This window comes from Balaenoptera borealis, assembly GCF_965194805.1.
Source record: "Balaenoptera borealis genome assembly, chromosome: 8".
NCBI lineage: Eukaryota > Metazoa > Chordata > Mammalia > Artiodactyla > Balaenopteridae > Balaenoptera > Balaenoptera borealis.
The window spans coordinates 56,415,700-56,437,933 of NC_138865.1; the positions used below are offsets into that span (position 1 = coordinate 56,415,700).

At 36.1% G+C, this 22,234-nt stretch overlaps 1 protein-coding gene across 6 annotated transcripts in view; it reads right to left on the reverse strand.

Annotated features, from left to right (window-relative positions):
* Positions 1-16,985, reverse strand: part of CNTLN (centlein) — a 371,323-nt gene extending 354,338 nt beyond the window's left edge. For 3 of the 6 annotated variants that reach the window (XM_082401583.1, XM_082401582.1, XM_082401581.1), the window contains exons 1-2: positions 16,418-16,985; positions 7,298-7,386 (exon numbers count right to left, since the gene is read on the reverse strand). In XM_082401583.1, coding sequence (XP_082257709.1) covers positions 7,298-7,386; positions 16,418-16,777 — 449 coding nt within the window. In that variant the 5' untranslated portion in view covers positions 16,778-16,985. The remainder of the gene's footprint in view (positions 1-7,297; positions 7,387-16,417) is intronic. The other 3 variants (XM_082401585.1, XM_082401586.1, XM_082401584.1) reach the window with 2 other exon arrangements.
* Between the last annotated feature and the right edge of the window lie 5,249 nt (positions 16,986-22,234).

Consider the following 22,234-nt stretch of genomic DNA (forward strand, 5'->3'; position numbering starts at 1 on the left):
GAAATGGGTGAATTTCTTGAAAAACACAAATACCAAAAGTGACTCAAGAAAAAATAAAATCCCAAGTTGACCTGTAATAGGTAAAGAAATTCAATTTGTAATAAAAAAAATTACCCACAAACAAAAGTCCAGGCCTGGAGGGGTTCAACACTGAATTCTACCAACCATTCAAAGAAGAATTAATACCAGTTCTTCAAAAAAACTTCCAAAAAATAGAAGAGAAGAGAATACTTCCCAACCCATTTTATAAAGCCAGTATTACCTTGATACAAAAAACACACAAAAACATCATAAGAAAAGGAAACTACAGACTAATACCTCTTATGAATATAGATGCAAAAGTCCTCAACAAAATACTAGCAAACCAAATCCAACAACATATTAAAAGAATTATGTATCATGATCAGGTGGAATTTATTCCTGGAAGGTAAGGTTGGTTTAACATCTGAAAATCAATTATTATAATAAATCATATCACTAAAATAGAAAACAAAAATCACATGCTCATCTCAATAGATACAGAAGATATACTTGACAAAATTCAACAACCTTTCATAATAAAAACACTTAACAAACTAGGAATAGAAGGGAACTTCCTGAACTTGCTAAAGGACATCTATGAAAAACTGACAGATAACTTTATACTTAATGGTGAAGGAGTGGGTGCTTTTCTCCCTCTGATCAGGAATAAGACAAAGATGCCTGCTCTGGCCACTTCTACTCAACAGTGTATTGAAATTCTAACCAGGGCAAGTAGCCAAGAGAAAGAAATAAAAGGCATCAAGTTTGGAAAAGAAGAAACAAAACTATCTCTATTTGCAGATGACATGATCTTGTAAGTAGAAAATCCTAAGGAATCTACCCAAAAAATTAGAACTGAAAAATGAGTTCTGCACAGTTGCAGGATAAGAGATCAATACAGAACAATCAATTGTAATCTATACACTTACACTAAACAATCTGAAAATAAACTTAAGAAAACAATTCCATTTATAATAAAATCAGAAAGAATAAAATATTAATAAATTCATCCAAAAAGGTGCAAAACATACTCTGAAAGCTATAAAACAGTACTGAAAGAAATTTTAGGACAAATAAATAGTAACTGGAAAAACATCCCATGCTCATAATATAGAAGATTTAACATTGTTAAGATGGCAATATTACGCAAACTTATCCATTAAAAGAAGAAAAAGAAGAAGAGTATAGGCTATTCTAAATTAGAGATATAATCCAGTGATCAACCTTAACAACACAAAAAAAAGAGATTTGGATAATACATTATGTGTCTCCTAATGTGATGTGGTAAGAATCATATTACACCGAAGATTTCTTTGCCAAAACATCAAACCTGAAACTGAATAAACCTCTAGGTCTCATTAAAAATTTATGATAATTAGAGTAAAAAAGATTATAATCAAAAAAGTCCAGAATGTGGGAAACTCTACAGGATAAATAATCCAACTTATTCCAAAAATAAGTTGCAAATAAAGAGAGAAAGACGGAGAGAAGGAAAAGGAACCTGTATACTCAGTAGGTAGACTATGTTTGAGTCCTCATAGAAACAAACCATCTTTCAAAAAAAGTTATGAGAGAATTGGAGAAATCTGAAAACTGGATATTTTATTACATTAGGGAATAATTATAGAATTATAAGTATGATAAAGATATCATGGTTATGTTTTAAAAAGGCCTTATTTTAGAGATAGAGTCAATCCTTATTCATAGATTCAGAATTTGTGAACTTTCCTACTCACTAAAACTTATTTTAAGCCTAAAATCAATACCATTGCACTTTTTCAGTCATTTGCAGACATGCAGAAAGTGGTGAAAAATTTAAGTCACCTGAACCACATGTTCCCAGCTGAGGTCAAACAAGGGGATGCTCTGTCTTCTTATTTCAGCTCTCATACTATAAACAAGTATTCTTCTCATGGTCTATTTAGTACCACATTTTTCACATTTCTGCCCTTCTGTTGATGATTTCACTGTTTCAAATGACCACTAAGCATAGTGCTGAAGTGCTGTCTAGTGTTCCTAAGTGCAAGAAGGCTGTGACTTGCATATGGAGAAAAAATTGTGTTAGACAAACTGTGTTCAGGCATGAGTTACAGTACCATCGGTCATAAGCTCAATAGTAATAAATCAACAATATATATTAAATAAGATGTCTTTAAATAGAAACACATGTAAAGCAAGGTTATATGTTGATCAGTTAACAAAATGTTGTGACCAGAGGCTCATAGGAACTTAATCCTTTATCTCCCCTAGGAGCAATATTTCCATGTTTGCTAATTCAGTGTTCACATGACTTTATAAAACATAACTCCTGTGAATAACAAGAACTGACTGTAAACACCAATGGAATTGTGGGTAACATAACAGGATGTCTGGAATTTCCTTCAAAATAATCCACTGTGGTAGAGGGAGCAGAGGAGCAGAAAGGAAGTAGAAGTTTATAGATGAAACAAGATTGGTCATGTGCTGATAATTGTCCAAGCTGGGTGATGAGTAAACATGGGAGTTCATTAGTGCATTCTCTCTGCCCTTGCATCAAATTAAAATTTTCCATAATAAAAACACATGCACACAAAAATATGTAAACAGACACCCCACCAAAAAACTTACAAGGACATTATAATAGAGTACCAAAAAGGCAAAAAAATAAAGAATTATTGATAAGACCAGCATTTTTCCAAATGGGTACCGAGGGCACTTGAAGCAGTACAGGCATACCTCATTTTATTGCACTTTGCTTTATTGCGCTTCACAGATACTGCATTTTACAAATTGAAGGTTTGTGGAAACCCTGCATCAAGCCAGTCTACCAGCGCCATTTTTCCAACAACAGTTACTTCATGTCTTTGTGTCACATTTTGGTAATTCTCACAATATTTCAAACCTTTTCATTATTATTATATTTGTTACGATGATCTGTGATCAGTGAGTGATCTTTGATGTTACTATTGCAAAAAGGGTATAACTCTCTGAAGACTCAGATGACAGCATTTTTAGCAATATTTTTAAATTACGTACATTGTTTTTTAGACATAATGCTGTTGCACACTTAATAGACTACAGTATAAACATAACTTTCATATGCACTTGAAAACAAAAAATTTGTGACTTGCTTTACTGCAATATTCACTTTACTACAGTGGTCTGGAACTGAACCCTCAAAGTCTCTAAGGGTTATTTAATTGAGCAGGATTATCCTATTTATTTCAGGATGTTTAGCAACCCCAGCCTCCATCTACTATGTCAGTAGCACCACTGGTTAAATCCAGTGATTCTGGCAAAGCTTTATCCACAAGGTCATTTATCACAGCATCATCATACAATTCTCATAAAAAAAGGAACCTTAATGTACAACAATAAGATACTGATTAAATAATATGGCATATCAAAATAATAGAATATATTGTAACTCTAAAAATATTATTTTCTTTTGAATAATAATTATATTCCTCTTGAAAATAATGAACTGACAACATGTCATTGACATGCCCAAATCACACTGCCTTGAGTCTATTAGCCTGGAAATAAGAAAAGGGGTCCAAAATGGACAAATATCTGAAAGACAGAAGGATGGACTCACAGAGGCAAACCCAGAGGAGAAAAATCAAAATCCAAATAGTGTCTATAATGGAAGAGGAAGCTATTTTTTTCTGGAAGAGGCTCAGAGAGGCTCTAAGTACCCAATTAGTAAGTATGGAAAGCAGAAGTCCACAGGAATCAAGATGACTAAGGAACCATTAATCAAAAATCTGGGCTTCCCATTCATCCATGTTCAGAACAGCTACCTGCAGTATTTGCCTATAACAAATGGCCCAAGGCTACTTTCAAAAGAACCATGTTCCTGAAAAAGGTCCCTACTATGGTTGTTGGGACAAACAATACAATCAGAGAAGGGACTGACTTAAGAGTCTACTTCTCATTCTGTACAGTGAAGCCCATTTGCCATACATCCCTCAGGAAAGCTTGTTGATAGTCCCCTCCCTTCTCTTACACAATGCCCATAGTCAATCCTTTCATTCAGATGAGAAGCCTCTTGGTAACAGTTATATAAAAATGCAAAGTAAACTCATTAAAAGCAACATTTCTACATTAAGCAATATAGACCTTCATACAAAAACATGAACAGTCAGTAAAGAATCATCATACACTTGACGAAAACTATCAGCATTAAAGTAAAAGTGTAGGAACAAACAAAAGTTACCCAACAGGAGAAAAAGATAATGTAAGAAACAGAGAAGAACTTAAAAATTATCATCAGAAAGATTAAAAAGTTATCCTTTTAAAGAAGACTGCTATGAAAAAGGAAAAATCGAATAAGAAATTTCTTAGAAGTAAAATTTTGATTTCTAAAACTAAAAAAAAAATAAAATAACTAAATAGGGTAAATGGGAAAAAATCCATGTACTAATGGAAGAAAATGTAAGAAGACCATTCAGGAGACAAAATTAAAAGGTGGAAAATATGACAGAAAAGAAGGCCAAGTCCAGAAGGTCCAATCTCTAATAGAGTACAGAAGGAAAGAACAGACAAGGGGGAAAATATGAGAATCATATTTTTCTTCAATTGAAATAAAATCTCAAGTCTTGATATTGAAAGAACCCACAAAGGCTGAGAAGTTTCAATTTTTAAAAGACTCAAATTAAAAGATGATGTTGAAATTTAAAAATATCATATATATGTAGAGAAAATCCTAAAAACTTCAAGCAAGCTACCTAGAAAGAAATAAGAATCTCACTTGCACTGGGATCACACATACACTTGATAACACCACCGTATGCTAAAAGAAGATAACAAAACTATACTTTAAAAAATCTGAGGGAAATTAAATGTACTTAAAATTTTATGTTCAGCTAAAGTATCAACCAAACATAAGGACAAAAGAAAGACATTTTAGGCACATAAGGAGTCAGAAAGTGGACCACTTATGCATCCCTTCTGAGAAAAAAATTTTGAAAATATAATCCAACCAAAGAAAAAGGAAGACATAGGATCTTAGAAACTGTGGAACTAGTTCAGGAGTACAATAAGAAGAAATCCTAGGATGGCAGCTATGAGTAGGTTTAGAAAGCAATTGGCCAAAATTCATACCATAAACCAAAGGGCCCAAGGAAGAATGTCTTCAGCCCATTATTCAAATGTCTGAACACTGACATTCTTTATGGTAAGAAATAGCAGAAAAGAAAGGCAATTAGAAATTCCAGGGGGAAAAAATGTTGTCCAGGAAGACCAAGGCACAAATATAAAATAACTTAAATGTAGCATAATTTGGGTAATTAATGGACTATAAAGAAAGATATTCTATTTGACTTTGATATTTGGAACATTCTTTTTTTGTCATACCATTTCCCTTATCAACAGGTCCAAACACACTACATGGTTCTCAAGGAAATAATATTTACATAATTATAAAATTATAAATGCATATTACAAGTTTCCAATTTCAAAAGTCAATTCAAATTCCAAGGTATCTCATTGTGGACATCAGAATTACCTGGAAAGCTTATTTTAAAGACTCCTGGGCCTCATCCCTAAAGATTCAGTAGATCAGGGGAAAGTTCCAGAGACCTGCATTTTAAGAAATTTTCCAGTCCCCAAGGAAAAGAGGAAATTCTCTTCCAAGGAGAAGCCACTCAGCAATGGACCTGAAGAGGCTGCTGCCAGCAAGAGCAGCAGCTCCAAGAAAAAGAAAAAGCTCCAAAAGCTATCCCAGGAAAATCAGAATGGACATTTCCCTAGTAGGGCATAACTTACAGAGATATTTCCCAACCCATCCCCTATAGTCCAATAAAAATTTTAAAAATTAAAAAATTTTGAAAAAGAAATTTTCCAAGTATACCTTGTGCACATTAAAATTTTCAAGATTATAGCTGTAAAGCAGTAATCTCCAAAATTTTCCATTACATATCTTATGAGCAAAAGGCTTTTGAGTACCCACCCCAAAACATATGTGTATATTTATTTATAAATTGTTGATATACTTTTATGTGACCATATATTATGTATATTATAAAATGTGAAAAATAAAAATCTTAAAGAATGAGAAAGATGACCTAACAATTTATTATTTGGATCTGTCTCAACCAAGAGTAAAGGGAAAATTAAGAATCGCTTTAGAAAGTTGTAAAAAATAAACAAATTAGAAAGTTGAAAAATGTATACAACTAAAAGGAGAGGAGGATAATGAAAGAATCACAGAAATGACAAAAGAAATCCCAAGAATATATCTTCTGAAGTCCTATTCTGCTAAAAAACAGGAAAACTGAGAGTGATCACATTTAATCTCGAGAATGACTGAGGAACTAATAAGGGTACTTCAACAAAAGACTTAATTCTGATCATCAAAAGGGAAAATCTGATTGATGAATTAGACATACAAGACCATGAGAAGAAACTAATTATACTGTTTTAAGAGTTCACGATAACCAAGGATGGTAAAATTAGCCATGGGTATGTATCATAGATTTTTCAAAGTCAAATTCCAGACAATATTAGAATGATCCCAGGGCTTGCAACTCCAAAGGTGAATATATTTCAAGTTATCAAAGCTGATATTCAGATTATATAATCATAATTCCAATTAAAAAAAAGAAAAGGCAACCATATGCTTAGCTCCTCATTTAGGAAATATAATGAAATCCATTTAATAGGAAAGCAAGTGTTTTAATTGCTAAGTGTCATGAGACTACTGTATACCAAATGTTTGATAAGAAGTAGCCAGCATCACTCCACTGTTTCTAATGACCAAGGAGAGGCCCAATAATCTATAGTTAAATGACTGGGCATCCCCTACAGGGTAATACGGAAATCTCTCAACCTATTCCAGAACACTTACTCTACTCTGGCAAGGTCAACCCAGGCTCTCAAGTACATACTGCATTTACCTTAGGGGAAAACTGAGCCATGTCTAGGAAGGATCATGTCTAGGAAGCTGCCTACAGGGTCAGTCTCTGAAGCCAAACAACAGGAACTTCTCCAATTTTTAAAGTTGAGTAGTAAGAGCTTAAAACATACACACACACACAAACACATACACACAAAGTGTCTCTCTTACCTGCAAACTTCCCAAATATGTCAGAATATGAGCAGAAGATAAGGCCTAGCTGTACTTAGCAAACTGACACACCTTGAAATAAATCCAGTAATTATAATATCATGCTCGACATTCCTTTGGAAATCAAATGAATCTCTTCAGGGGATTAACGCCAAGTGTTAATTTTAATAATGAAGAAAAACAAATTCAACAAACTAAATACTGATGAAAAATAACTTGGTAACTCACCTTTCCACAACCAAACTGAATGCTTGTGTGAGATCCGGGTTTGTCACCTGGAGACGTTTCCACAAAGACCATACGAATTCTTTATCAGCCTTAAAGAAATAAAAGACATTTTAAATGCATTGCTTTGTAGCTACAGCAGAGAAGGCAAGATACTGCATTAAATTAAAAAATGAAAAACATAATTACTTGATCCCTAGTTCTATAACTATAAAACAGATTCTTGAAAAGTATAACAGGAAAGCTTTATTTTAAAAAGTTCTTACACTGGTAACCCACATTTATTTTACTATTTCTACTACTCACATTTGAGGGTGCAAATGTTGAAGGGCTGAATATCAAGGTAAATTTGTTCTAAAATGAGACTGTCCTCTAGCTATTGCTCCATTTTCAGCTGCACTTTTCAGCAAAATTCCTTGAAACCGTTGCCTACAATCATTATCTATTCTTCCTCACTCCCCATTCACTCTGTAACCTCCTCCAGTCAGATTTCCCTCCCCACCGTAACGCTAAAATCATTTTTCAAGGTCCTCTATATTGTCAATTCTTAATAGGCATCTCAAATTTAATTTATCCAAAATAAAGTTTTTGACTTCCAACCCTCTCACAAACCTGCCCTCTCTGCATCTCAGAAAATGACACCCCCACCTACTTACTGTTTAAAAACTTAAGATCTAGGAGTCAATCTTGGTTGCTCTCTTTCTTCACATTTCATATCCAAACCATTAGTAAATCCTATTAGCCTTACCTACAAAATATATCCCAATTCTGAACACTTCTACCCAGTGCAAGTGGAACAAGTACTATCCACCATCCTAGTACAAGTCAACTCTACCTCTTGCCTAGCTCTCTACAATGGTCCCCTGGGCTCCTTACAGCTCAAAATCGCCCAGTGGATTTCCATCAGATTAGGAAAACAATCCAAACTCTACCAAGGCCACATGACGCTACACCATCTGGCCCTCCAGCCTCATCTATCACTCACCCTCTTGTTCACATGGACCTTCTGGCTCTACTTGCACCAGGTCCTTTTAAATATACAATCTACCAGATTTTCATGTACATTATTACCTCACGTCACTCAGGTCTTTGTTTAAATGTTACCTCTTCAAGAGAAGAGAAGCCTTCCCTAACTACTATACTTATAGCCACCAAAACCCACAAATCTCTGGTAACCCCTTACCCTTTTTATTTTTTTTTTTCAAATCACATTTCATTTTATAATACTATATTTGTTTGGTACTTTATTTCTCTGGTATTACTTGTGTGGCATCACCCATTCTCCCCTTCCTCTTAGTAACAGAAACCATATTTGATCTTTGCTGCCAACTAAAAGACTGGCCTCTCTTGCCTATGGGCTCTGTGACCGAGTTCTGCCAATTAAATATAAGAAATATCATTGGAAGTCTTAAAATTGGACTTAAGTCTACCAAATGTGTTACAATTATTTTTTCCCAGTATGTTGTTGCTTATCTGACTTTATTTATGATGGAGATGTCTGGGGAAAAGGTAGTTATTATTTTTCTATATTCAAACATATCTTTTTCATTATGGCTTATGGCTTTCTTCTACAAGTTAGAAAAAGGCCTGCTTTACTACAAGATTGGAAATATATTTACCCATGCTTACTTCTTAAATTTTTATGTTTTCATTTTTTAATGCTCAAATCTTTGATTTTGTTTGACTTTTTTTTAAAGACTTTTGACAGCCTGAGTTCTGGAAAGTACTACCTTACCTAACTATTCTTATATATCATACTTTACCTTTTAGAAGCAAGAATTCCGCATTTAGGTATTAAAATGATTTCAGTTAAGGACAAGAAATGTCAATATATATAGAAATTACATGTCATAAACCTCTGGTGAAGGAAAAGTTAAACTATGTAACATTATGTGCTCTTTTTAAAAGGTATGTTGATGAAACTACAAAATCCCTGAAACCAATGTTATCTGTAAATTTATCTTATAGCTTGCTTCAAAACAAAATAGTAACAAAAAAAGAAAACTACAGACCAATATCACTGATGAACAGGGATGCAAAAATCCTCAACAAACTACTAGCAAACAGAATCCAACAGCACATTAAAAGGATCATACACCATGATCAAGTGGGGTTTATCCCAGGAATGCAAGGATTCTTTAACATATGCAAATCAATCAATGTGATAAACCATATTAACAAATTGAAGGAAAAAACCCATACTATTATCTCAATAGATGCAGAAAAAGCTTTCAACAAAATTCAACACCCATTTATGATAAAAACCCTCCAGAAAGTAGGCACAGAGGGAACTTACCTCAATATAATAAAGGCCATATTTGACAAACCTACAGCCAACATTGTTCTCAATGGTGAAAAACTGAAATCATTGCCACTAAGATCAGGAACAAGACAAGGTTGCCCACTCCCACCACTATTATTCAACATAGTTTTGGAAGTTTTAGCCCCAGCAATCAGAGAAGAAAAAGAAATAAAAGGAATCCAAATTGGAAAAGAAGAAGTAAAACTGTCACTGTTTGCAGAGGACATGATACTATACATAGCGAATCCTAAAGATGCTACCAGAAAACTACTAGAGCTAATCAGTGAATTTGGTAAAGTAGCAGGATACAAAAAAAATGCACAGAAATCTCTTGTATTCCTATACACTGATGATGAAAAATCTGAAAGAGAAATTAAGGAAACACTCCCACTTACCAATGCAACAAAAAGAATGAAATACCTAGGAATAAACCTACCTAAGGAGACAAAAGACCTGTATGCAGAAAACTATAAGACACTGATGAAAGAAATTAAAGATGATACAAACAGATGGAGAGATATACCATGTTCTTAGATTGGAAGAATCAACATTGTGAAAATGACTATACTACCCAAAGCAATCTACAGATTCAATGCAATCTCTATCAAACTACAAATGGCATTTTCCACAGAACTAGAACAAAAAATTTCACAATTTGTATGGAAACACAAAAGACCCCAAATAGCCAAAGCAATCTTGAGAAAGAAAAATGGAGCTGGAGGAATCAGGCTCCCTGACTTCAGACTATACTACAAAGCTTCAGTAATCAAGACAGTATGGTACCAGCACAAAAACAGAAATATAGATCAATGAAACAGGACAGAAAGTCCAGAGATAGACCGACACACACATGGTCACCTTATTTTTGATAAAGGAGGCAAGAATATACAATGGAGAATAGACAGCCTCTTTAATAAGTGGTGCTGGGAAAAATGGATAGATACATGCAAAAGAATGAAATTAGAATACTTCCTAACACCATACACAAAAATAAACTCAAAGTGGATTAAAGACCTAAACGTAAGGTCAGACACTATAAAACTCTTAGAGGAAAACATAGGCAGAACACTCTATGACATAAATCACAGCAAGATCCTTTTTGACCCACCTCCTAGAGAAATGGAAATAAAAACAAAAATAAACAAATGGGACCTATGAAACTTAAAAGCTTTTGCACAGCAAAGGAAACCGTAAACAATACGAAAAGACAACCCTCAGAATGGGAGAAAATATTTGCAAATGAAGCAACTGACAAAAGGATTAATCTCCAAAATATACAGGCAGGTCATGCAGCTCAATATCAAAAAAACAAACAACCCAATCCAAAAATGGGCAGAAGACCTAAATAGACATTTCTCCAAAGAAGATATACAGATTGCCAACAAACACATGAAAGGATGCTGAACATCACTAATCATTAGAGGAATGCAAGTCAAAACTACAGTGAGGTATCACCTCACACCAGTCAGAATGGCCATCATCAAAAAATCTACACACAATAAATGCTGGAGAGGGTGTGGAGAAAAGGGAACCCTCTTGCACTGTTGGTGGGAATGTAAATTGATACAGCCACTATGGAGAACAGTATGCAGGTTCCTTAAAAAACTAAAAATAGAACTACCATATGACCCAGCAATCCCACTACTGGGCATATACCCTGAGAAAACCGTAATTCAAAAAGAGTCATGTACCACAATGTTCACTGCAGCACTATTTACAACAGCCAGGACATGGAAGCAACCTATGTGTCCATCGACAGATGAATGGATAAAGAAGATGTGGCACATACACACAATGGAATATCAGCCATAAAAAGAAACAAAATTGAGTTATTTGTAGTGAGGTGGATGGACCTAGAGACTGCCATACAGAGTGAAGTAAGTCAGAAAGAGAAAAACAAATACCGTATGCTAACATATATATAAGGAATCTAAAAAAAAAAAAAGGTTCTGAAGAACCTAGGGGCAAGACAGGAATAAAGATGCAGACGTAGAGAATGGACTTGAGGACACGGGGAGGGGGAAGGGTAAGCTGGGACGAAGTGAGACAGTGGCATGGACATATATACACTACCAAATGTAAAATATATAGCTAGTGAGAAGGAGCCGCATAGCACAGGGAGATCAGCTCGGTGCTTTGTGTCCACCTAGAAGGGTAGGATAGGGAGGGCGGGAGGGAGACGCAAGAGGGAGGAGATATGGGGATATATGTATATGTATAGCTGATTCACTTTGTTATACAGCAGAAACTAACACACCATTATAAAGCAATTATACTCCAATAAAGATGTTTAAAAAAAAAAATAGTAAAGAGTCGCATGTATTTTTCACCTCAACTCCTCTACCTAAAATACTAAGCAAGAAAGGTTAACAAAAGTAAAAACTTAAAAAGGAGTAGGTTTTCAACATTTATAAAATAACTGAGTTACTCCAGCTTAAGTAAGTATGACTTACTAATAAAGGATTTAGCTCTAATACAGTTAGAGGGACAAAGTAAGAAATCAATAAATATCTGATGAAAACAATATTTACATATTAATTTATACATTTTTTTCTTTTCTTTCTTTTTGCTATTGTTATGGTTAATGGTTATTTCACATCTCCTTTTTAATCCCCACCAAAGAGAAAGTAACAACAAACTCTCCTTAAATTGTTTTTATCATAGAGGTCAGAAAAAAAAGCAACCAGAAGAAAAGACTCCTCCAGAAACAGTCTATTGTTAATTTATAACTACAATTTATTCCCAGAAGTCATTAGGGGGAGAACTTTCTAATTTCCAAATTTCTCTATTAAACTTCAGTTATTAATTTCTTTTGTTATTAATTTATGATCAGCAATGGTATTCAGATTTTGTCACCTAAAAATACTCAAATGTATAAGTGATACTTGACTTGAGAAAAAGAAGTAAGTTCTTTTGTTAGCAATAAAATGCTACAAATGGATTGTGGGACTGTTGTACAATATGTATTAGTTTTTGTAAGTTTTTTAGTTATTTAAATGCTATATTATCTTCAATGTGGATTATACCTCTAATTATTAAAGAGGCGCTCCTTCATATACAGAAAGAAACAAAGCCCCCCAAAAACACAAAACTAGTTTCCAAACTATTCCACACATTATTAAAACAAGGAAACTAACTACTACCAACCATATTATCTTTATATTTTCCTTTCCTTTGGGCACTTAAAATGTTCTTTCCAAAAAATTAAAAGTAAAAATCCTTAAATATTACCCATTATAAAATACCTTATTCTTACTACAGAACTTCCACACAGAATCAAATAATTTAAAATATAAATTAAAAAATCCTACTCCTTCTCACAAAGTTTATTAAACTCAGCCAATGAGAGTTGACTAAATGCCCGAAGATTTGGGTCTGAGTTATCTTGGCGGTGGATTGGCTTTGACTTTCACTTATCAACATGGAAATACATATCAACTTTACAGACAGAGACACTCAAAATTGTCTTTTTCACTGGGTACCTACTCTCCCACCACCTAGTTTAGTATCTGCCAACATAATAGGCCCTCAATTGACCTCTACTGCAGGAATGAACTCAACAAACATATGAAAATTATTTTCTATATTTAAACAAATAATTTCCTACCAGAACTCAAAGAAAACAATGGAAAGAGTTTAATTACAAAGTATGGCACAAACTAGCCACTCACTAAATTATCATTATGAAAAATAACTGTACAAAAAGATTCATCTATTAGAATACAGCTCCTAACAACAGTGAGAATTCTAATTATACAACATGTTCTCAATTTTGTTTTTCTTTTTTTGACTGTGCTGCACCGCATGCAGGATCTTAGTTCTCCCACCAGGGATCAAACCTGCACCCCCTGCAGTGGAAGCATGGAGTCTTAACCACTGGACCGCCAGGGAAGTCCCTCAATTTTTTTTTTTCTTTGTGAATGACTGGACAAGGTTTCAACACACCTAAATGTCCACTAAAAAATGTAACTGGTTGATTTCTCTAGTCATATACTCTTAATTCCAACATCACATGCATCATGAAAGTTAATTTCATCATGAAAGTTGGAGTAATGCACATATATTTCATTTAAATGCCATAATATATCTCTACCTGAAATTGGTATATAGGTTTAGTAAATATTTTTGGCTGTGACTAAAAAGAGAAATATGGTTTGAGATATACATAAATTTGTGTGTGCATGTACACCTGTGTGTGTGTGTATACATATATACATTACACATACATAACTTTTTCTCATCTGATATTCTACAAGGGGTGAATAATGTGCACATACACATACCCACAACCCCATTCTTGGTCACAAATAGACCACAATCTTGAAATACAAAATCAAAATTAAGAGTATGGTGAAGTTAGGTTCTAAATCAGTGAATAAAGTATGACTGTCATGAACTTAAAATTGATCTTTGGAGTACCTTTGAAAGTTCCTTAGAAAAAGCTAGATTTGGAAGCTAACCTATCCTCAGTAAGTCCAATACAGACAACTTTTCTTCCCACATTGAAATCAACCACTTTTTCTTCATCTAAGCATGTGTATGTTGCTTGGTAATCTGGGGCCATACAAAAAAAGTTTAAATACCACAATCACATAGAGTAGGATGAGATACTCATATTAAGAGAAACAGTTGGAACAGAGATTGTTTTCTATTACATGCTTATTCTGAGTCATTCCAATGGACCGGAATGGCACATGGAATCACTTTCTTTTTCTTCACCAAGCACATATAATTGAATTCCTGTAAGTTAAACGTGGAAAAAACCAACTAACTTAAATGAAGCTGCAACTTATGACCAGAGACTAATTAATTAGTGGGGTTCTTTTTCCCAAACTGTACATTTGACCCATTACTGGGCTGTGAAATTAATTTAGTAGATATTAGCAGCACTTTCTTAAATAATAGATTTTAAAAGAAAACATCAGAGCTCAGGACACACAGTGTAAATATTCTTTCTGAAATTATATGCATGTGTATGTGTGTCTACTTACTAGGTTGACATGTGAAATGAATTTCTTATCTTGGGTACAATTTTTGAGAGCTGTGGAAAACATAGGGGTTAATACTATGTATTCTTGGGTACTGTGATTTCTAGCTTAATAAATAAGTGGAAGAACTAATTTTTAAAATGTAAAAGTGAATGTTTAATTACTTAAATGCTTTTTATAAAACAATTCAATTATTATGTCTCCCAAATTTCCCCAACAGCAGGAGTATGATTTGACTGAAGTTTTATGGTATGGGATAGTGCCAACCTCATCTCACATTACTGGAATGCCTATGATCATCTAACAGTGTCAGTACTATAAAATCTCAAGAACCATTGTTCTAGGCTACCTATGACCATCTCAATTCTTACACCTTCCGTAGTCACATTTTGAAAGAATATAATAGTTAATGGATTGGGGGAAGAGGGTCATTGGGCTGTTTCCAACAGACTGATTTCTTAATCAAGTCAGTCACAAAAGTAAACATCTTAGTTCCTTATCCAGCTCAGGGCATAACTATGGTAAATACAGAGTAAGGGGTAGGGGAGAAAGGGTGTAGAAGATATGGGTAAATAGCATCTTAGATTAGGACTTGCCAAAGTAACAAAGCCCTTTATCATGGATTCACATTTTTAAACTACCCAAAGGTGAAGAGTGAGATGACAAAACGCTTTAATTCCTTGGTGTCTTTTACTTATCCCTTTGCTCCTTAACCAGTGAAGAATAGAGAATGGAAAGTCAAAAGGAGGCAGTCACATAATACCTCCCCAACTTGTTTAAGCAAAGACATATTCAATTTGAACAAGACTGCTGTGTTTTTACATCCTTGACTCAATCAGCAAAATCCTGCAAAAGAATCCAATAGAACTATGAGAATGAATTCATGAATTTTTATTAATCTAAAATTATGATATTGTTTATAAAGTTACCTTGTTGTTTAGCAGTTCTTAATTGGTTCTGTCTTGAAGACAGAGTGACTCAAAGATCTACTGTTGAGTGAATTCCCAACATTTAGTCACCCAACCCTGTCAAAGGTTTTGGTAAAATCAGAGAAGAGATGGTGGTAAGGATGCAAAACTATAAAGGAAAATCAAATCTTTCTGAACATGAGTAGTCAAGCCATCTTTGGTATATACAAATTCTACAAATAACAGGAAAGTAATGTTAAGGCAATTGATTTAGTAAATGCTTTTCACAGGCACGATGAAAATGAGATTTCTCACTCCAGAAGTATGGAATTAACATAGTTGGTTAATAAATATTAAGCATCATCTACTGTGAATGAAAGTTCCCAGCCTGAGACTCCGTAAAAATTATTGGTCTGTTTTAACAACTTAAGTTTTACTCAAGAACAAGGGCAAGTGTGGGTTTGACAATTAAAAACAGGCTCCTTCATCCATGGGTTTTATTTCAATAAAAGTGTTTCCACTTTCCTGTTCCACATTTCAACTCAGGGATTGCACTCCTGCGGCACCAAGTACCACTACAGTCACGACACAGACCTTGGGCTTGGGGGCGGTGGGGGTGCGGCTGCGCGTTCTGGTGGGATCCAAGTGAGGTCAACCAAACCCAGGGCGCCGAGGCCGACCCTGCCCGGCCACTGTCTGGAGAAGGGCGGGAGCCCGAGGTCGGCGAGCTGGGCGAGGCCGCCACCCTCAGCCCCGAGCTGCGGGCCAGGCTGGGTGTGGGAGCCGGCACCGGGCGCCGCCGGGCGGAGGTGGGTGGGTCCCAAACCCGCGCAGCTACGCAGCCGAAGGCAGAAGGAGACGGGCGCACTTCCCCACCGGCCCCGGCCCGGCTGTGGAAGGGAAAGGCCGGCGGCCACCTCGATACCTGACACAGGGCCAGCTCCTCCTTTACGCTGCTCAGCTCTTCCTCCAGCAGCTGCGTCCGGGTCACCATCGCCTCCTCTACCGAGATGCCCTCTAGTCGCATGGACCCCATGGGCGCGCTGAGGAGGGGAGCCTGAGCGGCAGCTGTCCCCCCTGGCCCTCGCTGGCCCTCTGACCCTTCTTCGCCCCGCCGGGGTAAATCGCTTTTGTCCACGACGCCCTCCCGCGCTGCACCCATAAGACCCGAGGTCTCGCTTAGCACTTCGTGTGCCACAGCTCCCAGCCCAACACGTGGGGACCAGGGCCCCAACTGTCGCGCGGGGGGCGGAGGGAGCTGTGAGGGCGGCAAGCGCGCCGCCATAGCCGCGGCTGCTAACAGGTCAAGTTCCCTCTAGGAAACTCCTCCTCCCCTTCCCCATCCTAGCGAGCCCGAAGCTCCGAGCTGCGCATGCGTCCGACTTTTCCCGCCTTGGCGCGCGGGGTTTCGCGCTCGCGGGTCCTGGCGGGCTTCCCACGGGCCGCGCGCCCTGCGCGAGCGTTAGCGGCGCACGCGCCGTGGCCCGAGGAGTCAGGCGGCTCCGCCCCGCGCACCACCCCCGCGTGCCCTGGTCAGTCTTTAACCTGCAACGTCACGGCTTCCCGCACGCCTAAAACCCTACCCGCCGCTTTGCCCCTAGCTTACATTCCACTTCTTAAAGCCTTCCTTGACAAGCCCCTACCCCCAAATGATCCCTAACTGTGAATTCCTCTACCTTCAAGGACGCTGCCAACTCGTTTGTCACGTTTCATTGACCGCCCTGTAGTGTTAGTTACAGGGCTAATCCCTCCAGCGCTGTTGTAAACTCCTTGAGGATCAGGGAATAAGTTTTACACTTAAGTGTTTTCTTCAAACCCTTTAGCAAAACTGCTTGACGTACAGCTGACAACCAGCTGACTGATGTCGAGGAGATGTGGAAAGCCTTGGGCTGAGCTGGGACTAATGGGCAGGTTTCCCATTTGAATTATGATCTTTTGTGCACCCTTTGTCTTTTGCAAGAGTCATGACTTCCTTTGAGTTTTATGTCAGCTTCTTTACGCGGTTGGCTGCGTATCAGAGTGAGTGTGACCCGCATTCCCAAAGTTTGGATCCTTGGACTAATTTGAAGCCAGTAATTTGGAGCGTGGTTAAAGAAACAAGACCAACTCCATTGTTCATCCTCTTTTTTTCTTTTTTCCTTCCTTCCTTCCTGCTTTCTTTCTTTATAAACTTTGAATAACCTCTTTTTCTGTCATTAAAACACGTCCTACTCGTGATGAGTTTAGTAAGGAGATGCGCATTGAGCTAGCACTCGAGTTCTACCGAAAGCTAGACCGCTGTCCTCTGCGGAAAAGGTTCCAGAGTACTTGGAGAGCTGAGGTGGGGTAAGGAGGACTGTGGAAATAGGGAGGTGACCGCTTTAACTGATGACCTCTTCATTTAATCAAAATTACCGCTTTGTGCCGGAATCTAGTCAGCACATCAAAAGACACCCTCCCTAGGGGATATGGGGATATATGTATACATATAGATGATTCACTTTGTTATACAGCAGAAACTAACACAACATTGTAAAGCAGTTATACTCCAATAAAGATGTTTAAAAAAAAAAAAAAAGACATTCTCCCAGTCAGAATTCTGCTGAGGCAGGATGATTGCACTTTCTTCCCACTGAAGGTGAATATTTAACAAAATTTATGATTACACTAGAAAAAGTACATATAAGCCTGTCTTAAAAGTAGCTACCATATTGAACATTTACTATATGCTGAGTCCAGTGAAAACTACTTTTTTTTTTTGATTTTTCTTTTTTTTAATTCAAACAAAGTCACAAAAATTATAATCATCCTCATCAGTTCACTCAGTCCCATGTAATTAATTTTTTTTTATCTTGATCTTTTGTTAGCACTTTTATGAGTTCATCAGTTTTTCATTAGAGTTCTGAAAATGCTTATTCATTCAGTTCAGCAGTACAGTCAGTTACCAGAAACCTGTACTTGTCAGAGTCTTTTACATGAATTCCTTGAAGATGAAACCCTTTTATAGGAACATATTTGCAAAAGCATCAGAGTACACCCAGAACTGTCTGTACATGACAAAAGACTTAAAAATGACCACGGTTAAAGATTTGATGAAAGTTCATAATAATGCAATTGACAAGGAAATTTAGTTATTTCTGAGATATACATGTTAAAGCAATAACTAGAATTATGACTTATAACATTATACCAGAACATATAAGATTTTTAGAAATTTCATGTAATGTCTGAAACATTTATATTAACATATTTCCATACAAATAACCCAATGAAAGTTTAGTATTAGTTGTTCTGTTTGTTTTTTTATACTGCAGGTTCTTATTAGTCATCAATTTTATACACATCAGTGTATACATGTCAATCCCAATCGCCCAATTCAGCACAACACCATCCCCACCCCACCGCAGTTTTCCCCCCTTGGTGTCCATATGTCTGTTCTCTACATCTGTGTCTCAACTTCTGCCCTGCAAACTGGATCATCTGTACCATTTCATATATGTACTCATTCAATTCTCACATGAGGGTAAAATAGTTATTATCCCCATTTTACTAGTGAGAAAACTGAGATTTGAGAAATTACTCTACCTTGTCTGAAGTCCCACATCTGGTATTAGAAAAGCTAGAATACGGATCCACTTAACTCTAAAACCTGTGCCTTTGATCCCTACCCTTACTCCATACCTGTCACTTGAAATACAGTATTAGGTCTGATAGCACATGAGACTTTGTTGGGTTTAAGACTACGGGAATTCTAATCACATGATTCACATGTTTGGCATGAAATCAATGTGAATGTACATTTTCAATGGCTATTTGGTACTCACTCAGAAGGGCATCATTTCATCTAAAATGAAAAATAAATAGAAAAATTCTTTTGAAAAGTAGTGGAGTCTCTTCTATTATGTACAATGGATAAATATACATATTTGATTGAAAAGAAGGATAATATCTGAACCTATGACTAGGTAGACAATTTTTAAAAAATTTTTTTTTGGCACTAAAATACACATAACACAAAATTTACCATTATAGCCACTTAAGTGTCTGCAAATAGAACAATCCAGAGTTGTTAAGGACATTCAAAATGTTAGGCAACAATCACCACTATCTAGTTCCAGAACATTTTCAGCACCCCAAACCAAAAACCCTTACTCATTGAACAGTTACTTTCCATTCCTGCTATCTTCCAAGCCTGCCCCAGGTAACTACCAATCTGCTTTGTTTCTATAGTTTTGCCCATTCTGCATATTTCATCTAAATGAAGCCATTCAGCATGTGGCCTTTTATGTCTGGCTCCTTTCACTTAGCATGTTTTCAAGCTTCATTCAATTTTTAGCATGTATCAGTACTTCATTCTTTTTCATAGCTGAATAATATTCCATTTTAAGGATATACCACAATTTGTTTATCCATTCATCCATTCATGGCATTTCAGTTGTTTCCACATCTTGCCTATTGTGAATAGAGCTACTATGAACATTCGCATACAGGTTACTATTTGAACACCTATTTTCAAATATTTTGTGTATATACCTAGGAGTGAAATTGTTGGGTCATTTGGTAATTCTATGTTTAACTTACTGAAGAACCACCTGTTTTCCACAGTGGCTGCCCCATTTACATTCCCACCAGCAATGTATGAGAATTTCAATTTCTCTGCATCCTCACAAACACTTGTCATTTTCCTTTTTTATATTGGTTATACTAGTGAGTGGGAAATAGTGTCTCATTGTGGTTTTGATTTGCATTTCCTAAGGACTAATGACATTGATCATCTTTTCATGTGCTTGTTAGATATTTGTTTATTTCTTTGGAGAAATGTCAATTCAAGTCCTTTGTCCACTTATTAAATGGGTTGTTTGTCTTTTTGTTATTGAGTTGTTAACAGTTCTTTACCTGCAGACAATTTTCAAGAATTGAAACTTGCACATTTTCAGAAACATACATAGGAAGTTCTTTCTTTCATTAGTTATTTGCTAAAATGACAGAAATGTGTGAAACACTGTATATTAACACTTGTAACTCAGAAAGATAAGTTAAAGATCTTAAATAATACCTGAATAAAAATGTCCAAAACAATCAAGTGTTTCTCCTGTGCAATTTTCTGTTCAAATATTTAAAAGTGATGATTTCTGTTCTTCAGAAATACATAATAAAGTCTGCTGAGAATGAAGTATATTAAACTACAGAAACACAGGATTCTATCTATATCACCATTGTATAGTTGAAATATTGGGGAAAATGAGGGAAATGTGCAAATTAATATGGCATTTAAATTGCATCTCTCACTTTAATTTTAAAAATTTAAATCTATCTTCTATTTAAAAAGAGAAAAATGTGTTAGCACTTTCTCAGCCTTTATGTTTCTTATTTTTCAGAAAGAATGCCAAATTTTAAGACATGTTTATTTCTCCTTTACCAATTTGGTATACCCTTTATTTGGGCAATGGATTTAATTGTTAAATCTAAAGCCACTATTAGGTATTGGTAAGACATTAAATATCATAGATTTCTTTCATATCATTTTGACATTTATCTCAATTTTAAGGTTCTTGCCATATCCTAGGGATCTAAATCAAGAATAGCCTGTTGCCACTCCTTCAACATTAAAAGATAATCCCACAAGCTAGAATGTGCCATTGTGGCACTTGAATCAGCAGTAGACAAATCATGTCAGTCTACTGTGGACAAATTGCTATCCAGGAGTTAGAGTAAAACAAGAAAATTGTTTTGTACTTGTAATTACTGTTGGCCTTTGTATCCATGGGTTCCACACTGCAGATTCAACCAAACATGGATCAAAACTATTCAGAAAAAAAATTCGAGAAAGTTCCAAAGAGAAAAACTTGAATTTGCCACATGCCAGCAACTATTTACATAGCATCTACATTGTATTAGGCATTACAAATAATCTAGAAATGGTTTAAAGTATATGGGAGTATGTGCATAGGTTATATGCAAGTACAACTTTATTTAATACAAAGGATTTGAGCACCAGTGGATTTTGGTATCCAGGGGGGTCCTGGAACCAATCCCTCAAGGATACTGAAGGAAGACTGTAATACAATTTTGTTCGAGAGATGCCTGGCAACTATTGATCAGTCCTGAGAGTGTTCTAGGTCAAGATCATAGGTATCTAAGGATGGCATCATCAGTTCCAGTTGTCCCATGTGATTTTCCCGCAGTTCAAAAAGGATGACCTTACAGAGCTACAACAACAGAACTTCATCTTCCATTTTCCTCTTCAATGATTACATAACAGTCCAAAACTGTTTAAATAACTGTCTTTTCTTTCCTTACTAATAGGCTTTTCTAAAATTATCTCCATTAAGTCCTAACTCTAAGTGTGGGTGTTGTTCTAGAGAAAAAAATAAGCCATGTGCTGTTGTTCTGAGTAACTGTTATCAGCTAATTTAGCTAGGTGAAGTTTGGAATACAATCCCAAATTCCCTGAGGAGTTCCACTGATTCAATACACAAGGTTTCACAGTTTAGGCTCTTTGTTTTAACACATGGCTAGAATGAGACAACACTATTTTTTTCAGCTTTCTCATCTGTATTTCAGTTTCCTCTTACCTAAGAGAGGCGATGATAGAACCATGGTCCTTGGTATTTTATGTGGATTTTCTTTACCCTCAAGGCAATATTGCAAAAGTACTCCAGCTCTTCCACCTATTTTTCTTCTCTGGCTTCACCCCAAACATGAAGGCCTTCTTCTTCCATTGCTAGTGATCTGGTTTAACATCTCTGTCTTGATGATGCTT